Here is a 20,652-nt window from a genome sequence, read left to right as displayed (position 1 = left end):
AAGTATGTAGCTTAGACACCTAATGCTTAAGAAGAAATTAAGTGAACTTAAAAATAAAACTCAGGAATGCATTTATATTTGTAATTCACTTTAATGGTATAAACCTCATTTAGGTAGTAGTATTAAGCCACAACAATATAAAGCCACATTTAAACAGCATTTAATAAAATGCATAAGCTAAATCATGCACTGCAATACTCTATATACAAACACAACAATGCAAATTCCTCTTCATGACTGAAGACATTGATTAGATATAAAATTCAGATTAAAAAAAGGAACATGCTATTATTTTTAAAAGCTATCACACATAACAATGCTGATTTCACAAAAGAAGCTGTGAGAAATTAACAACTTCTGCAAGGTTTTTAACTTGAAATTAAGATATAATAACATAAACAATTTTTCTAAATTATACTGAACAGAGACTTCCAGAAAATATCCCAAGGAATTAAAAGTAGATGATTCCTTTTATAAAAATTTGCTATTTTTATAGGAGCTCCGAACTGCCTGGTATGCCAAACACATACAACGCTTACACAGTGTGCAGTTTTTCAGTTATGAAATTGTTTGAACACTGGCTTGCAATGTATTTTGGAATACAGATTAATTATTAAAAATATTCCTGCACTTAACATTGATTCCATGTGTGAGAAATTTAACATATATGCTCTGTAACTAACATGTTTTCCTCTTAAAGCATATCCTTTTTATTTGAAATTTATTCAGCCTCACTTTTAACCCACAATCATTGAAAATATTTTAAAATGGACCCATGCCTTATTACCATTTATCTAAGATCATTAAAAAAAAATGTAATAGAAGCTAGTTATTCAGGGCTGTTAGCTACCTGGCAGTAGGTGTGCTTCTCAGACTTTTTGACTTCTGTGATCAAATACAGAAAGCTGATTTCACATTCCACAGACTATTACAACAGAGCCTTTACTGTCACTTAAATTTGAGCGCATTTTGTCCTTCAGAATACAAACAATTCAAAAGTGTATATAAAACAAATTCACAATTTTAAAATATGTTCTTTTTTCTAAATTCATGTAAACAGATTGTCTTGATCAATACTCCAATTGGCTTTCTAATCTTTAAAAATGTTACTGCAGTACAATGACATTAATAGACATTCTGGTTTCCATTCAGCCTTGACAGAAGAAAGCAAACATTATTCAAACAGCACTGATTGTCAAGACACCAATGAAGGACCACCTGTCACAGGAATTCCTGCCATTAATTTAAATAATTTTCCTGCTAAAAATCTCAAAAATAAGGTTTGAAATGTTAAAATGGATGTTTTACAATTTTTTCTACATTTGAAACAAAAGCTTACATACACTTACTAAACAGTACAGCAAGAAATATAGAACATTCTTAGCATTTTCCACAGCAAAGACTTCACAAGCAGAGAGCCTGACTCTGAAAGAGACTCGGGGTTTACTTTAAGCATGCAAGAAGCTCACATTATCTTAAGTGGTGTCCGCTCATCTGCTTAAACATACACAAGTCTTTGCCACTCTGAGTACAGAAGATGGAAATAAATGCCCAGAAAATTCCACTTTACCTTTTTAGTATGACAGAAACAAGACTTGCTGAACTACTCCCCTACACAGTCTGTGAAATGCTTTTTAAAAAAATAAAAGGTCATAGAAATACTTTACAGAAGGCTTCCTTTGTAACTTGAATCATCAGAAGGGAAAAGGAACAACTACTTACATTTTGATAATTTGTTTGAATATTCCCTACGAGTAATAAATTGTCTTACTGCAAGCCTGATTTCATAAATGCTCCATCCATGTGCCCAGCTCCCATGTGAACCCTGGGCACTTCACACGCAGAGTGCAAGATCCGCACAGGTTACAGTTTCGGGAAGGGACAGGCATGAAAATGGACGTTAGTCTGACAACTTCAATGAACCAACCATCTTTGTTTAGTTTAAGCTAGACAATGAGGAGAATAACTTTGGAAAGGGAATATACAATTAAAATGCATCATGAAAATCCTAAATCAGTCTTGATGCTTGCCAAGAAAGAAACTAACGGCAGCCTCCCTCTTATTTAATTACTACTGTAACAGAAGTGTTTCACTGAACAGAGGACACACAGTCTTTGTTTAACTAACAGTTTGTTTTCATGTTATCATTATGGCAATATAAGTATTGGTTTTTGAAACAGCATCCATTGCATCCTGTTTTGTGTGCTGCAGTTCAATGATAAAGGGCAAATTGTTTTGCTTCCAATTAGCCCCTGCTGAAGGCTTAAAAAAAAAAAAAATCAATCTCTTACCAAGTTTTGCTGCAAAATAAAACTTTACAAAAAGGTCTCTCAGGAGGCTGAAAGAGAATGAATATATATTGAATGCAGGGAAGTATTTTCTATTACTATAGTTATTTATTAATTTATTTTTAACAGACATTATATGCTCAATTAACTATTCACTGGCAGACTTCTACATGTCAAATCAGAAAAGGTAAAGGGAGTAATGTAAAAGCCAGAAAATCCATGACATATATTTATCAGTTCTGAACAGAAAATACTAAATTCAGGCTGGGTTCAGAAAAAGGTACAAAGCTCTGAAATTCGTGAGGATTCACCTGATTAAGTGAGGCTTAGTTGGGCTAAGAAATGAAAACTAGGAAGCTCTGGATTAGCAAATCAATGAAAAGCTTTAACATACAGAAAGGTATGAATACATGACTACATATCTGTACATATATACATACACTACACACTTTCTATACACTGTACATAATATATTTAGACAGATAGGTATAAACATATACATTCATACACACATACATACAACTATGTACATATGCATTAGCTGCTCGAGTGAGTTTTAGGATTGGACATGCAGAAATGCACAATGGTGGGAGGCACAAAATAAAGACATGTAAAACTATCAAAACCTTTAAAAAGAAGGAAAACAGGCATGAATTTAACAATAATAAGCCATTTTCAAAACATCTGTGTAACTCAGAGGATAAAACAGGCTGTGGGAATTATGGAACATTATGACAGTATTATCTGCGATGAACTTCACATGACTTCACAACAAAATGGTCAGTAATAAGGTAATTCTTGGGTGTGATGCTTTCCAAGTCTAATATATTTAGACTTTTTTATAATTAGACATTTAAACTTTATGAAGAATTTTACTTTAACTGCGACTTCAGTATAAATAATGTTCTAATCTTTTTTGCACAAGTAATTTCCCATATATCTTGATAACATTGATTGCAGCAGAAGTAGGGTTGTAGCATTATCTACAAGAGGAGTTATGGCATTTTTCATCAAACAATAAGCCTGAACTTGGTTCAGGGGAATTTACTGTTAAAATAACTCAGCAACTTTAGAATGAAAGTAAATGTTTTCATTTTCTCCCCTTTGCCATGCCCCCTTGGTCATTTTTCATATAGAGCTGTTTTTAAAACTAATTTTCTGTCATTCAAGATCCAGTCGATGCTGGCAGTTTGTCCTTCCTCAGACCCTTACTCTCCTGTACGGGGTGAACACAGCCTCATTCTATTGATTCTCCCTGGACAGACGGAGGCATTAGGACTGCAGATGTTGTGTGCTGCTCTCACAGCTGGCCCGTGCTTATCGTCAGAGCAAACCACTACGGCAGCTGTTCTGATGTATGGAAATGTGGCAAACTACTGGGACACATGGGAACCTACTTGTTGTTTGCCTGGTACTTCTGATTTTTCTCTTATGGGCAAGAGTAGATAAAGAACCACCAACCTACCCCGCTTTTGCACTCTAAAGAGTAATTGAAGGAGAGGAGAGGGATTTCAAATAGAAAAACAACATTTTAATCCTATTGGTTTTTCTTTTCAGAGTGATACCATCCTGCAGGTATTTGCTGATGCACCTGTGTATGCCTGACTGACCTGTTCTACTGCTCCTACCACCCAATTCAAACACGGTCCCTGACTGGTGCCGTTACTGCATAAAGCTTCCATTACTGCTGCGTTGGCAGTATTTTCAGCTAGGTAATTTCCAGTTCCCTTCTCCTGGCTAAACTGTATTCCTGATACCCTTGCTACTCATGCTATTCGGTGCTTTTAAAATTATCCCTTACTAATTAAACAGCAGGTAATCAGGGAAGAATCCTAACTACCCTCTTAGCCTTAATGGGCAGGAAGATGTACTGACATCGTCAGCATCTTGGATGAAATCATTCAGGAATCTGTGAAAGTCCCATGTACTACACACAACAACGAAAACACCAGCATGTTTTACAGTCTCTGCCAAAGAAACACAGTCAGGAAACTGGTTTCCCCGGGAAGCTTCAGCCCTGACTTGTTTTCCCTATCACACCTCAGAACATGCCCTTTGCCAAAGGGTGCTCTCATGGTAACTCAGCAGAGCCAGCTGTACTCAGCACAGAAATCTGAGTCCGTGCTGTTCACTAGAGGCATCACAGCTGCCCCGGGGCCAAGTGCTTCAGGTGATGGTAAAAAGAGACTTGGGAAATGGTACCAAGTAATCAGTGGTGACTAACAACAGTTTCTTGCCCAGGAGTGCTCTGAAAACTAAGCCTCCTTAATAATCTTAACATTTTAAGGCTGCTAAAATGAAGGCGTGTATGATCTCTTTGAAGGATCTCTCTTTGCAGATTATTTTTAACTCTTCTACCGGTTCAGTGCCAGAGTAACTCCACTGGCACGAAAAGCATTGTATCTAATTTACAAGCAACGTAAATAGGCAGAGAAAGATGACTTTTGCACATGGTCTTAGTTCTGTCTCTTTAGTCCAATATAAGTAAATTAAGGGAAGAAAAGCAGTATACTTTCTTGGTCTTGTCACAAATAGAATAAAAATCATTATTACAAAGATAACCCAGAATGCTCCTACACAGTTATTGATCATTGTTCTATTTATCTACAAAACTCAAATCCAGTTCCTTCTCAAAAGAGTTGGAAAACAAATGAAGCTTGTTACCTCTCCCTGCATGCCCCAGTTTCAGTCAGCACAGAATTCCAACATTAGTCTGAATGAATTAGTACCAGTATACACATGTACTCAAGTTCAGATAGATCTAATCAGATAGTTTGTCACTATATTTTTACTAATTTCAAGAGCACCAGAAACAGGACCTCAAAAATTCTGGAGAGTGAATTTTAGGCACTAAGTAGAGCTTCGGTGAGATGTCAGGTTTCTCAGAATCACTTTCAGACTGTGATCCTTTGACTCCTAGTTCTGTAAACACAAGTTTGGCATTGAAATTTGGCCTTTATGAAAACAAGCTATTTCCATACTTAAAACCAAGAAATAGTTTTTTAATAATTGTCAAAATAATAAAAAACTCTCCTATCCCACATTCATAAGAAAAAGTTTGCACTTGCAAAGAAGAAACAAAATGAAACTAATTTAAAAGTAAAGCTAGTAAGATTAGCCTGTCACCATCTTCCAGTTACTGGCAGGGGGGATGAAACAAACCTCAGAAATTACAAGAATTACATCAGCATTGTAGTATTTTCTGCAGAGATAGTTTAAACCTTGCGTGAGTCTGCAGCTGTATGGTGTACATTGTTCTACCTTCATTATGGTAGAATGGCCTGAAAGCCCAATCACCAGAAGATGCTGAAAATAATGACGAATGTTAACATAGAGCAAGAACAACTTTGTGAGGCCCATTTTCCTCAGATGTGCCTTTTTCTATTGCTACCAAAGCAACACTTAAACTGTTGGCAGAAAGAATCGCTTCATCAGTTCTGTGCCTCTTGAACATCCATCTTCTATGGATGGACATACAAGGTAAAGAAAAAGATTTATCTGCATGAGCTAAAATAGCTTCACTACTAGACTACACCAAGATCAGCTTCACTGCTCGATAGGCCAGAGGGTCGTGCTGCCATCGAGAGGGACTGCAACAGGCTGGAAAAATGGGCTGACAAGAACTTCATGAAGTTCAAAGTCCTGCCCCTGGAGCGGAACAACCAGGGGCCACCCAGCTGGGGCCACCTGGCTGGAAAGCAGCCAGTGGACAACATGTTGACTGTGACCCAGCAACGTCCCCTTGCTGCAGCGAAGGCTGATGGCACCCCGGGCTGCGTTAGGCAAAGCACTGCCAGCAGGTCGAGGGAGGGGATCCTTCCCCTCTGCTCGGCACTGGTGAGGCCACACTGGGAGTGCTGTGTCCGGTGCTGGGCTCCCCAGTACAAGAGAGACAGGGACATACTGGAGAGACCACGCAGGTGATGAAGGGACTGGAGCACCTCACAGCTGAGGAGAGGCTGAGAGAGCTGTGACTGTTCAGCCTGGAGAAGGGAAGGCTCAGGGGGGATCTCATCAATGGGTATAAATACCCAAAGGGAGGGTACAAAGATGGAGCCAGGCTCTTCTCGGTGGTGCCCAGTGACAGCACCAGGGGCAGTGGGCACAACCTGGAACACAGGGGGTTCTCTCAAACATCAGGAGACACTTCCTCCCTGTGAGGGTGACCGAGCGCTGGCGCAGGTTGCCCAGGGAGGTTGTGGAGTCTCCCTCCTTGGAGATATTCAGAAGCTGCTGGACATGGTCCTGGCCAGCTGGCTGTAGGTGGCCCTGCCTGAGCAGAGTGATTGGACCAGATGACCTTCAGAGGTCCCTTCCAACCTCAGCTGTTCTGTGATTACACTTGAAATTTAGCGCAAAGGAACCCTACTGCACTGGAGAAGACAGTTTACAGTTTTATATGACAGTGTTTTAAGTGATCCCTTTCAGTGGCTCTCCATCATATGCCAAATCTTTGGCTTATTTTTATGACAGCCCTTGAGCAGCATGTTAGAAAGAAGTGTTAGGTTATCACATCTGTCTTATTATTTATAGATAATACTCAAATATGCAAAACATTTTAGATTCTGGATATTCCTTGAGCTCTAGGATCTGCCATCTGCTGTCCAAATTTCTACCATCAAAACTGTTAGTCTTGGAATCAAAACAGTGTATAGTTAGAGAAAATGCTTTTTGTTAATGGCATAAGGACTAAATTAGCCTGGTCCTGACTAATGCAACCCAGCAAATCATGCTGATGGTGCTATACAGAGACAGATTTTATAGTTTTTAGGTGGCAATACCAGAATCTTAAGTATTTCATCATTAAATGCATGCACAATAAATAAACCCTAGATATGGATTGCATTGTTGTTACTTCATTTACACAAATTAGTGTTTTATCCCTGAAGTCCAGGAAACTATTTGCAGAGTAAGTGACTACCAGATATGGATCAAGGATATTGTTATGTGGCCTTGCATTTGCAGGGAGTGTAGTTTATTTGTAAACAGAGCTGCACGATATTTACCATTTTGATTTAGAAATATAATACAATGCATATATTTTATTTCATGCAATCCCTCTGTTCCCAAAACACTGTAGTGGCTTTATTTTGTTCCCTGAACTGTTATGCTCAGAGCACAAGTAAGGAATATTTGGAAAACAAATTTTTGCACAGAAAATGAGGGCCTTTTACTTGAAAAATTGAAGTTGAAATGATGAAATCATGAAAAAGCCATCTGGTGTGTATTCAAATTTGGGAAAAGATTCCAATGGCTAGTTTTTGTGCTAAGGAATATTTCATTTGTCACTAACAATGCTTACATGATTTTTACAAAATACTGAAAGCAAATTAAACTGCATAATCTTTTTTCCAGTGAAAAATATCACTATAGTTCAGTGCATACTGCTTGTATAACAACAATGACATAACCCAATAAAATTTTAACAAAAATGGCCACAACTCTTTCTAAGGCAGCTACTTCTGATGTTGTTAATATCACAATTAATTTTTAAGTCATATATCCTTAAAACAGGGACTGTGAATCGGAAGTGCTGGCACAATCACACAAGAAGTTACACTGCAATAAAACAGCTAGTACAAAATTCTGCATTCCAGTTGACTTAACATTCAGAGTGCGGACCTTCCATCACATTAAAAATATGAAAATTTCATTTGCTATAGCAAAAGCCAAGATAAACGAAAGTGCAATATTACAAATCTCTGCATGTATACTGGACTCTTTGTAACACCCTTTTGAGAAAAGAAGATTCTGAATGCTGTAACAATGGTAACTGTAGAAGACATGAATGCATCCAGAAGCTAAAATTAAACAGCCTTCTGTGTCACAATGAGTGCTATAAACGGAGCCTCCTAATGAAAATGAAGTATACCAGGTCAGGACTTTTTATTACATCAGAAGCCTCATCTAGAGCTGCTTAAGGTCTTTTGGCTACAATTCAGACCCTTAAAAGACACAAACACCAACCTGGTTGGTGTTTCTAAATAAATGTCAATAACAGAACTAAAACAAAAGTGCTGAACTTATCATCAGATTTTTGTCACATAAAAACACCTAAGTAGAAAATGCCTCTACCATACAGATAATTAAAATAATTGATGCATCTAATGAGCCAGGATCAGATGAAGGTATTAATTGCGGTGATTTTTTTTAAACTTTGATTGAGATATTTAATGTCAATAATAATAAATTATACTAAAATGAAAGCAACACTAGCAGCTAATGGGCAATACTAGAAGACATGTCAATGGCTCATCACTCTAGACAATTAAAAAGTAGTTAATTTCATAACACTGTGGTGTATCGGTCATTAACTGCAATTGTACACGACTGACTGTGAATTCAAACTGTATTTCAGTTTCAAACTGAGTCACAGGAGGGCTGAGAGCACTGCAAAACTGGGAGTGCTCAGTCAGGGAGGGGTGGGAGGAGGGGAGAAATAAAGTAAGAGAGCTTTGGAATATCCTCCTGCTTACAGCCAGAGGTTCTACACATTTCAGGGTTTACATTGTACCTCTGGCTGGATGAAGAGGGTGTTTAGGAGTACAGAGAGGAGGAGTAAATTTGGAAGTACAAAGAGCATACTCAAAGAGCATCACACAGCTCTACCTGAAAATTACTCTTCTTCCAGTTAATGACTGATTTTCCCCACAATCAAAACGTTTCCTATTAGAGTAACATTTGTCATGACTGTGTTGGTCTGAACAGAAACTTTAAGGAACCTCAATATTTCATCATTACTGTGGCAAGAAACACATTTTTTTCTCCTAGTTTGGGTAATTCCTGTAGCATGTAATAGTCACTACCACTGCATCATACTGTGATTTACAACTGCACTAATTTAACAGTATCGTTTCATATAATGTGGATAGCTGATTGAAGAATCCACATTAATATTTCATGCATAACATAAGAGCAAGTGACTTTTTGTAGAATAAATGATTGTCTCCTACATTTTCACAGAAATCACGAGCATTTTGACTACAGACACACGCAATTTTTTTCATTTTCCATACTCATAAGCAGGATGTTGATGACGTTGTCACTTTGACAAGAAGTGCTTACAAAGTGCTAGTATTATACCCTGGCATTTATTAGATATTAATTCCAAGGATATTTTTAAATATATACATACTGTTCTTTTTAAAGTAATTTTATTACTAATCTCTGATATTATAAAACTCTATTTTTAACCACTGGTAATTTCTAAATACAAAGCATGTGAAAAGTATGTTCTGTAATCTATAGCCTTTTAAATGAAAGGCATCAAAAATATTCCTTGTGGCAGAAAAGGTCCTATAACAGGTCTCCTTAATAGCTGCTTAAATTTTGTCAATGTCAGCAAACAGACAAGGACAAATCTGACAGGAAACTGGTAACAAGTTGGAAATATCTGTACATACCAAAATGCTATTCTTTTAACTTCGTAATTGTACGTTTTTATGAAAATTACTTCAATCCATCAAATTGTGCTGTTCCCACTATGCAGATGTGCCAGTTATTTGACCATTATATTCTGCTGTTTCCATTTTGAGAATGTAGGGGATTATGCTGTCAATGGGAACATTTCCAATGAGACCAGTAAAAAATAGTTCCTCGGTAATGCTAGAGCTCATCAGCCTAAGTGCTGGCAGGCGAACTAGAATCCGGGCTAGCCTGAAAAAGAAGTTCAGTGGATTATAAATACATTAATACCAGTTTAAAATACTCTGTGGCTGAAGAGTTAGATCTGCTTTTATTATTACCATAACTCATGAATGGGAGTAAAGAAGGAATTTAAGCTAATTGAGCTACCATAAAGAGCAGTTACTTTTCTATCTTGCATGGGAAATGAAAAGCCACCATCTTTCTTTGTGGTTTTCCAGTGAAAACGACATATTAATGCCCTTTGTAGATACAATGTGTATGCACAAACACACATTTCTCCTGGTCTGCTTTTGAAATTCCCAGCTCTGGAAGTACTTCATAGTTCAGGACAATGCTGAGACTAATAATTTTCATACTGACTAGTGAAAATATTTGCACAATTTTAAGAAAAAAATGCTTAATTAAAATTTAAACCATAAACAGCATAGTCCTGAGTTGCCTAGCAACTTAATGACAAACGAGATAGCAAGAATGGGTCTGGATATGTATAAAAGGAAGTTAAGAGAATCTGCTTCTGATGAGAAAATGAATTTGTAGAGGTGTGTTGTCACTCATACATATTGCCAAATGCTGTGGGTTTTTATGTACCGGGATGTTAACAGACATCCAATATAATGAAGTGATTGTATTGAATTGCTGGACTTTCAATGCATTTGAAATTTAGGACAGTAATGAAAGCATATCTGCTTTCATTCATATGGCAGATGTACATCACAAACCAAACAAATTTCCTGAACCAGAGCTGTGTAATAGCAAACCTTAGGCGGCACTGAACACAGACCTCTGGAAAATGATTAAGTATCTATGGAGAAAATATACAAGGTCTGTTCTGGTAATATATCATATCCTGTAAACTTAAGGGGAAAACTGCAAAGAGATTCAAGCTATGCTGCTGGTTTTTGTGAAAATTTTAACACTTGTGCTTCTATCTCAATTTGTGCCAGCATTCAGTTGCTCAGAAATAATCAGATTTGTACTCTAAACTTATCTATGGGTGAGCATGGGGATACAGACACTATCAATTAAAGTACAGGACACTGTTTGGGAAATGTAACTCTAATTTCCTTCCTTAAGTCACTATTAAGAGGAGTAAGTATATGTAACAAATTCTGAATTTCTTTTTATGGCAGATATCCAGCATCAAACCAGAATAATTAACTGTATACAGAAGAATGTGGGATTTGAGGATATTTCTGAGGTAGAGAATCCATCTTCACTGCACCTGACTGGGAATCCTGATGCCCTTTCTGTTGCCCCACACAACGTTAACTGTAAGATCAGTGCAGAAAACAGTTTCTAAGATGGGAAAAGCTCTCTTTTACAGGCTTTTTGTTTGTGTTTTGTTTTTTTTAAACTTATACTACACTCAGACCTTGCTTAAATATATGGGATTGCATGCTTCTTTACATGGGGATACCTTTCACAGTAAAAGATAGTATGTTCTAGGATATATTGATAAACAAAAGTTACAATTTCCCTTGTAGTGCAGAGGATCATTGTGTTGATTAAATTTAAAATAGTTTTGATAGAGATTATTAGAAAATAGGATAATTATTTCCAGCAAGTAAGAAACAGGAACAGTTGAGAAGTGGGGAAAAAAAAAAAAAGATACTTTAAAAGAGAAGTCCAGAAGTCCTTGGAAATTTAAAAAAAACGAAGGAGAAAATAAGCAGGATGTGAGAATTTCTTGTAAAGAGACACTTAAGAGTTGGTTACTGTTCCCCACATGTAATCCTTATTTTTTTAAGGTTTATAAACTGTGAGTTTTGTTACTTTTCTGCATATGTAACTTGACAAACATTGAAAGGATGATAATCACCTTTTATTATCTCAAAGCCTCTTTGACAACTTTGAATTAAAGAAATTTGAGGCAGTCGAGGCAGTTATTCTTAGACTTCTAATAAAGTAAGTCTTTTTACTTTTCTAAATATGGCAATAAGACTCTCAAAAAACCAAACTCAAAAAAAAAGTACTCAAGTTTAATTTATATGGAAGAAGCTAAACAGCTGTTCTTACTTCTACCTATCTTTAAACAAACCTGCTTGCTTTTATGAACAAGGTTCTAGTTCTTTCTTGTCAATAGTCAGAAAAGAACAGATGTCAAAAAGGAAATTTGTACATCAATTATGTTATTTTGTACTTTTGCCAGCTGCAGTTCACAACATTACTTTGGGTACTATAGACAATAAATACCTATAAGTATCTTCTGGATAGGTTTTTTGTACATAGTCCTGCAATTCCATCTGTGCCTTCTCCTGGAATTTTTCTATTTGGGTTGAACTGGTCAGACCAGGGTGATCTAAAGAAACAAAACATTTCTGTATGTCGATTGTTTCCCTATACATTGTGAAATATATGTAGTTATAAGATTCTTGCATTTAATTCAATTTAAATATTTCTCTTGTATTGTGATGTTTAACATGTTAGCTGTATAAAGGAAACCACTCAACATTTGCTTCCTGGCTTCAGAATCAGGTTGCTCACTTTTCTCTCTATAGTTGTGTGTGTCCACAAGAAAGTGGAAGAAGATTAAGCCTGTAGTTATGTACCAGGCAATGACACTCCTAGTTTATGTTTCTAACCTTGCTTTTTAAAATGTGTTTGTCTCTGATTTTGACTAACTATGCTGACTGAGCGGTATCTAGGATTGTTTTCTTGACAGATCAATTTCTTGACCTTCCTAAGTCTGTCTCATGTTTTAATTCCAGTTGGCTCAGCTCCTCAAAGACAGTCACATGATCAGAAAAACCCAAAATACCACATATCTGACTATGCCCAAATATCTTCAGTGTCGTGTTCAAACTGCTCTTCCCTTGAAATGGGACAGAGCTAGCTTGAATTTGGAGAGTTTCTTGCTCCTACAACTTGAATAAAAACCCTGATAAAGCTAACCCTAATGGTACAATCTGCAAAAACCAAAAGCAAATTTCAGGGCACTAGTATCTTCTAATTAAAGTAAGTTTTATTACAAAGAGAAAAATAATATAAATGGAAAAAAAAAATAACAACACCCCTGACAACAAGTTACTCCTTTTCTTTGTATTTTGCTAAATTCAAAGTGGTAAACACATTTGAATTAAAGTAAATAATTTACATTTCTGAGCAAGAGTTTCCCTTTCATTTAAGTCTATCAACAGTTTTAAATTAACCTTTCTGTGTCCTAGGAACATTTCTCCATCTTCCCATTTCTTTAGTGTCCTTACGTTATTATTCCAGAAAATCTCAAGTGTCTTCTTGGAGTAAATCCTCATATCTCATAAACACTGTTGATCATGCTTTAGTTGTCTGCTGTCATTTTTTTTTTTGGTAACAAATCGAAGACAGCCTGTTTACATTTAGGTTTGGAGATTTTGTGGAAGCTCCATGTAAAATACAGTGGTATTTCTGCTCATGTTTCAGTGATTCCTCTTATGAGTGCATTAAAAATATTAAAATTGAAGTCAGTTTTTGTCACTGTGTGAATGTATTTCCCCTAATCCTTCCTGCTATTTACTTCACTAATATTGCTAGTACACATCCCAGAAAACTTAGTACTCGTAGATTCTCACCTGAAGGTAACTGAGAGTCTAGTCTTCTAAGGCAAGTGTACAGAAAGTACCTGATATATTGAAACTGTAAATAACATGGATATGTTGCTCCAAATTTATTTTTAAAACACATAATGTTTGTGATCAATCATTATGGAACAATCATTTTATCTACAGCTTAACATATCAGTCTCATCTCAAGACATTAGTCTCATTTAAAAAATTGCTAAAATATTAACATATGAATGCTTATTATTTGAAAAGACATGGTTACTAAATTCCTTACCAGGGCTAAAGAGGACTATAGCTTTAAGGTATGCATATTCATATCCATCAATATCAAGCTTGGCCATGCTGTTACAGAACTCCTGAAGTTTCCAGATGTGTTCCATGACTTGCTTTATTCTGTCTCCAGAAAGTTTATCTACAAAAAGATATTGCATACTATTTCACGTGAACTCAAGTACATCTGATATATTCACCATTATCTTTTTATAAAACAAGTGACGTTTTAAAGTCTTTTGTGCCATTTGCTATCTTAAAACCACTTAACATGTAAGAATAGCCTGAATAATTATGGAAGTGAAGATTTATAAAGCTGAGTCAGACACAGGGCTAGCAGTTAACTCTTTTGCGTAATTTTGCCAGTACAGCATGATCTGCAACACCAGTCTTATTCTGGTGCACTGTTCTGAGCAGAGAGTCTCAAATTATAGTGAATTATTCTACAAATGGCTAGAGTGATTCTGGCAATGAACAGAAGCACAAAACAAATGCTATCACGCAATCCCAATTTTAAATTCAAACAGCTTTTCCAAAACTTAATGCAAGAGCAGTAATAACAGCGCTATGTTTTCCTCTATCTGACTTTAGAAGTGAATTTTTCATTTACTGTGCTAAATAGTCTTTCTTCCTTTTGATGAGGTAGATTCACTTAAATGCATGTACACACATTCTTTGATCATTTGAAATATCACGTTCCTTATGTTGGCTTCATATTCTTTCTTAAAATGTTGATTTTAAAAAAAATCTTATATGATTTGTTACAATTGAGTGGTATTAGCTGCTCAGCTAGGGAGGGAGAGACTTCTGTTTTGGTAAATATACCTTCTCTCTGACTGCATTTCTGCAGACTAGTCAAAGAATGAAAACCTTAGAGATTACATTAAGACAAATCTTTGAATATATAATTACTATTATCAAACTTCAGAGATAAGTCAATTCACAAGAGATAAAACTTTTTCTTGAGAAACACATTAGAATTATTTTATTCCAGCCACAATCTCTAACGCTAATATTTCATATCATTGTAACTTAAATATTTTACCTTTGTCTGTATAGCTAATATTGTATATGATTGCTTAGACCCATGTGCCTTAAACTGAATCTTTGATGTAATTTATGATTATTTTACATATTTTTTGAAACCACAATAAAAAGATTCAACAGAAGAAACATTTTTTGCACAATGTCTTGAAATAAGAATGAAAGCATAATCTAAATTTCTAAATACATGAATTGTGATAATGAGTTTTTAGTTACTCAAGATGGATCAAGATAGACATGATGTAATGGTTTTATTTCAATATTAAGTAGGAAACAATGGTACAGAAATACTCAGGAAAAGTGAAATTTAATTCCAGAGTTTTCAAATAGCCTCATCACTAATATGCTTCCTAGATAAAGTTCTGAAATTTCTTCCCTTTGTTTTGAATTTTAAAGTTATAATACACAATATGGTTACTTTGCAGAATAAATAAATAAAACAAATCATCAACAAATCATAGTAAACCAAATAATCCTGTTTTCTTGGCCAGTCTCAGATAACATGGTATGACTGGCAGTACAGGTTGTAAAACAAATTTATTTTTTCTTTTTTGAGACATGGGAACAGAAGTAGATCCAGCTTAAGGCTGTAGTAGCCCACCACTTACTCCACCACAAACTCATTGCCAGGGTTTAGGTAGAATAGGTAGAACAGACAGCTCTATTCTGAACAGAGATACAACTAAAAACCTAACTCTGTGCAGAACATACAATGTGCACATTTCCCTATTGGTCTTTAAAACTCTCGCCCTTCTCTCTGTGCAGGAAAGGAACATCAGTTTGTTTTATTTTCAGGGCTGTCCAGGCTCTCTTAAATTACAAAAAAACCGCCCCAACGCGCCCCCCCCCCCCTCCTTCATTATGAAAGCATACTATCCATTTATGAATCAAATTTCTGTCTAATTTACTTTATCATAATGAATTTAATAAAGTAGATTAAGATAAATACTAGGACTGAAGGATATTAAACATATTATCTTCTTTTTTATATTTTATAATTCTATAATCAAGTTTTACTCTCCTCAGTAAAAGCCTATTTTCCAATTTTTGCTGTATGCACAGTAATGGCACCACAAAAATAATCAAATGAATCAGTACCAAATTGTATTCTGCAACTACTTTTAACTCACATTGAAATTTAAGCTAGTTTTCATGTAATATGCTGTGATTGCAGAGTTTAAAGCTGCTAGTATTGGTTTTTTCCTCCTATTAAAAAAGGAATGTTATTTTCACGCTAATTAATCATATTGATTGGGAGCAGCATCCTTGAAGAAAAGAATGAAAAAAAAGCAACCATTACAGATTATCATGTATTCTAGATAGTCATCATTATCAACAAGCCAACACTGAATTAAAAAATAAAGTTGCATATATCTTCTCAAGAGTTTTAAGAAAACAGGTTGTTTAATGCTTCAGAGGGTACTTCAAAATACATTAATCATTACTGCATTATAGCAGCATCCAAAACCATTATGCTTGCAAGAATATACTTGTTGTGATACTTGGGAAATGCTATAGTTTTATACTGCAAAGAGGAAAAGGAAAGTTCTGGAAGGAAAATAATCTGGTGTGGTTTGGAAGAAGACGTCATTATTCTAAGAAGGAAAAAAAAAAAAAAAAAAATCACATCTGGATGGGAGGAAAGCTCTGTGAGCACACCCAACTTTAGGATATACTTGTCTTTCTCTGTACTGCCATCAGATGTGGAAGACAGGAGAATAAGTCCCCCAGCCTTATGCCTGTTTCTTCTATGGGCACTTCTATCCCACAGAGATCTCCACGAGGTCAGTGTAACAAACCTGGCAGATCACCAGAGGAAAGGTAATTATGCAAGAGAAGGCTTCTCCTTGCCCTGGGTCCGGGTGAACAATTCTGCCACTGATGAGGAAGCACCTCGTGGGAAATGCTATGCAAACATCCCTGCAGCGTTGACAGGACTGAACATGTCTAAGAATCACACACTGAGAACATACCTTCCTGTATGCTGTTCTGGAGGTGGTTGACAATGGCTGCAAGGATGGTGGACAGACTCATCACCTGTGCACACTGTGCTAGGCCCAAGGTAAACAGCTCATTCCAGCAGGCACGCACAAGGCTGGTATTACAGTCCTGCCTGTAGGCAACAATCAGACAACTGTAGGTAGGTTTCATATCAGGTTGGTATTACCCTATGTGTAATTATATTAATTTTAACAATTAATAATAAGGATTAATGTATTGCAAACCACTTTACTAAAAGACATATATTTAGCGTATTACAAGTATTTCAAAAAGCCAAAAGAAGTGATAGGCCAACTATAGGAAACCATTTCAGGTTATCTGTAAAATAGTGCTCACCAGTTCTTTACCAAGATGTATTTCTACAAATCAAACGTTTGCTTTTGATTTGGCTTTAGCTTCTGTAACCCCAGTAACATCAGATATTGCAGTTATCCCCTCCTCTGCCATCTTTTATTTTATTCTTCAAAAAGGAGAACATTGCATAGTCTTCACACATTTTAAAGAATTTGTTAAAAATTAAAACAATATCATCATTTAAAAATTCAAAACAGCTGAAAAGTGCTCAGATCAGTGCTTAAATTCATTAGAAAGCAAACTGTTCAACAGAATATGTCCATTTACCCAAGAGCTTGAAATGCAGGTATAGACCTAGCCCAGTGCATAGAGAGGAAAAGTAGTCGTGACGCTGACTCACAGATGTAGTGTACGTTAAGGTACTCTGGCATAGGACTGGGCATTGTCAGCTGCAGAAAAATAAAAGTACAATACAACATATACAGTTCAGACATAAACTGATTTTTATTATCGATGAAATTACCAGCAAAAACATTCAAACTAACTCTCACAGTCTGTCATAAGCAACTGCATGACACGAAATTGTCAAAGGAAAACTGTACTAAAGAACTCATTACTACTGGCAAGGAATGCAAAATGGAACTAGGAGACACGAAATTATGTGGGAGAGCACTCAAATCTTTCCTTTTAAATGTTTTAATACTCATTTAATAATAATTAAATCTATGAATTCCGTTGCTCTGAGGAGCATTGGCTAGCATCACAGTGCTATAAAAGATCTTTTAAAGCATTTTCAAAAAAAGCAAAATAAAATCTAAAATCTAAATATCTAAAATGGGAGAGTCATGTAATAGGGATCTACAGTCACAAAACACCATTAATGGGAATAAGCAGGTTATGATAAATGTTTGACTACATTAAGTATTACTTATTTCAGTCCTGATCTTTGTATCTCTTGGAACAGTGCAATTTGATTGCAGCAAGACGAACACCCTTTTTATTTCTCACACACTGTTTATCAAACATGGGTTTGTTTGTATTCAGTTGAAGCTGAAGCATCTCTAAAATGCAAGACCTTTTTCGGTGGTCTAACCATAAGCATCTAAGACAGCACTGTAACCTTTCTTTATATAAAGGAGCCTTTTAGATGAAAGTTTTACACTATCTGGAATTATAAATGGATTAAGCAAGACATCATACTATGTGGATGATATGGAAAGTGATTATCAACAGCACTGGAAAGTGAAATAAGTTTTAAAGCATCCTTCTGTCTATGAAAAGGTCTTATGAAATAACACCTATACTCTTTAGATACAGCATGCAAGAGTGAACATTATATTAGAAGCTTTCTAACAGCAGATGTTATCCTAGCTTATAGTGCCAAAATTAAACATAAGAATAAAGAAAACACAGTAAACTACTTTTGGGTTATGTCTTACGTGTTAGTTTAGTAAGACATTTAAAGAAGCACATACCTTAAATGTGACATGTGTATCTGTAAGTAGGGGTCCTTCCACTTCAATAATTGGTGTTGACTGATCTCTACTGATTACATGAATGTTCCCTCCTCCTGTAGGATCCATCCCATCTGCCAGGTTATGAGCTGCTGTACCATCTGTGGTATTAAGTGCTTTAGCCAAAGTATCAAATGCCCTGGAGAAAAAAAAAAAAGTCATAAACAGTGAAAGAGTGCTTCCTTACACCTTTAAAAAAAAAAATCTCAGAGTAATGGTCAAATTAAACTCCATAGAGCATTTCCACTTAGAGTTATCATATGCAGGAACTGTTTATGCTGACACAAGGTCAGACTTTTCATTACAACCTGTCCCCTCTGTACTGTTCAGACATTAATAAGAGGAATAGATCTGCCCATATATCGCTGGTAAAAGGTCTCCCCTGTAAGGGGGGAACTTTTTACTATTGTAAATCCTGCTCTAATAGTTTTATACTAGTATTTGTGATAGTAAAGGGGTTTATTGCACTTACCATTCACTATCCCCTCCTCTCACCTTGGAATGTTTAACAGAATACGTGAGGATTATAGACCAAATGCACTCCCTGTCCTTGATACCCAGTTTCTCAGAACAGTGGCGAACAGTGCGGTTCTCTTCTAGACAACATGCCTGAATTTCCTTAAGATGAGATATGGCCAGACGCTCCTGATCTCGCAGCACAGACAGAGCCTTAGAAACGTTGTGACAGTAACATAAAACAGACTGGCCCCTGGACTCATTTATACTCAAGCTGTAGCTGGGCCATTGCCAAAGTAAGGCAGGGTAAATTCTCTTCTTATGATAACAGAGCTTAGATTTAAAGAAGCATTTTGTGCTCCAATTTCATACCAGCAGACAGTAGCATGGTATAGTGCTGTTTTGCCAGTGTTTTTGTCAAGAAGTTGGGTGTGTGTTGGATTTTTTTTTCTGCTTTAAAGAAAGAGTACAAGGTTGACATAAGTTGAAGTTGCAGTGTCAAGTATTTTTAAATATCAGCTCACTCACTCGACGAGTTTAAATAAAAGACTTAAGAACCTAGAGTTAAGCTTCTCTTAAAAAATCTTCCACTTGAGAAAGAAGGGACAGTTTTGAGGCCAAGTATTTCTCCTATTTCACTATACTGCCAATTTTTGTCCTTCAACCCACCAACCCCCCTCCAAAAACCTTAAACAAAAACCCCACCAAAAACCCCAACTGTGCAAATCTCAAGTTCTACTGGAAATTTTAAGATTCCATGTTCCTGCTTCCCATTTTTCTCATTAATAAAGACAACAAAGACTTCAAACTCCTTCTAAACATTAAAAAAAAAAAAAGTTTATTAATCTTAGTTTAACTACATTTTCCCCTACATTACCAGCAGGTATTATGACAGCACAATCTCAAAAAGAGATCTGCAGTAATACAGACCCCTAAAGAGCAGGGCTAAGGGCACGAGCATTGCACAGGAGAAGCTTCCATATAACAAGCCTATCAAATAAAACAATACCAAAGTGTCACTATTCTCAGACTCTCTCAAGGTCACAAACTAGTTATTTATTATTTTCCCAGTATGAAATCTGGTCTAGCTTCAGAACACTACATTTATAACACAGGACAGAGTTTTTCACAAGAGAACAGCCAAACCTGGATTTCTAAAGAATTTTGTGTTTCAAAGCAGGTGCCATCTCTACTGTGTTTGGTGTCACAACACTGAATTACTTCCATGAATAAGCGTAGTACACACCGTACAGAATCGGATTGATAAATAAGATGCAAATATAAACGCATACCGTGTAATCTCACTTGCAGATTGCTCTTCTTGTTGAATTTCAGAAGTATCTCCGTTATTTAGTGACTCACTGAGATTAGCAAGCGATGTTACAACATTTGCTAGTGTTCCTAAAGCACCCTGGCTTGTTTCAGCCTAAAAAGGAAGAACCGTATTAGTAGATCGAAATTTTAGGTGATGTATCATACATAGATTTTTCCCATTTTTAATCTCTGTGTTCTTTTTCCCTTATGTACCTTTTCCTTCCTCCTGAACACCTACAGGAAGAACAATGGCCCACAATGATCTTTAAATCCTGTTGTAATCAC

The 20,652-nt window shown here is 36.1% G+C and overlaps 1 protein-coding gene across 7 annotated transcripts in view; it reads right to left on the bottom strand.

The window, feature by feature from the left end:
• The window catches only part of NR2C2 (nuclear receptor subfamily 2 group C member 2), a 45,150-nt gene that overhangs the window by 1,206 nt on the left and 23,292 nt on the right, over positions 1-20,652 (bottom strand). For 4 of the 7 annotated variants that reach the window (XM_074836378.1, XM_074836377.1, XM_074836375.1 and 1 more), the window contains 7 exons: positions 20,346-20,479; positions 18,559-18,736; positions 17,411-17,532; positions 16,762-16,901; positions 13,749-13,886; positions 12,129-12,234; positions 72-2,338 (listed from right to left, as the gene is read on the bottom strand). In XM_074836378.1, the coding sequence (XP_074692479.1) occupies positions 2,137-2,338; positions 12,129-12,234; positions 13,749-13,886; positions 16,762-16,901; positions 17,411-17,532; positions 18,559-18,736; positions 20,346-20,479 (1,020 nt within the window). In that variant the 3' untranslated portion in view covers positions 72-2,136. Of the gene's footprint in view, positions 1-71; positions 2,339-2,652; positions 9,945-12,128; positions 12,235-13,748; positions 13,887-16,761; positions 16,902-17,410; positions 17,533-18,558; positions 18,737-20,345; positions 20,480-20,652 lie in introns of those variants that run through there. The other 3 variants (XR_012624730.1, XR_012624729.1, XM_074836376.1) reach the window with 3 other exon arrangements.

The sequence above is a fragment of the Strix aluco genome, chromosome 11 (genome assembly GCF_031877795.1).
Source record: "Strix aluco isolate bStrAlu1 chromosome 11, bStrAlu1.hap1, whole genome shotgun sequence".
Taxonomy (NCBI): Eukaryota; Metazoa; Chordata; class Aves; order Strigiformes; family Strigidae; genus Strix; species Strix aluco.
Note: the sequence above shows the minus strand (reverse complement) of the source record. Positions and strands in the feature narration are given on the sequence as shown.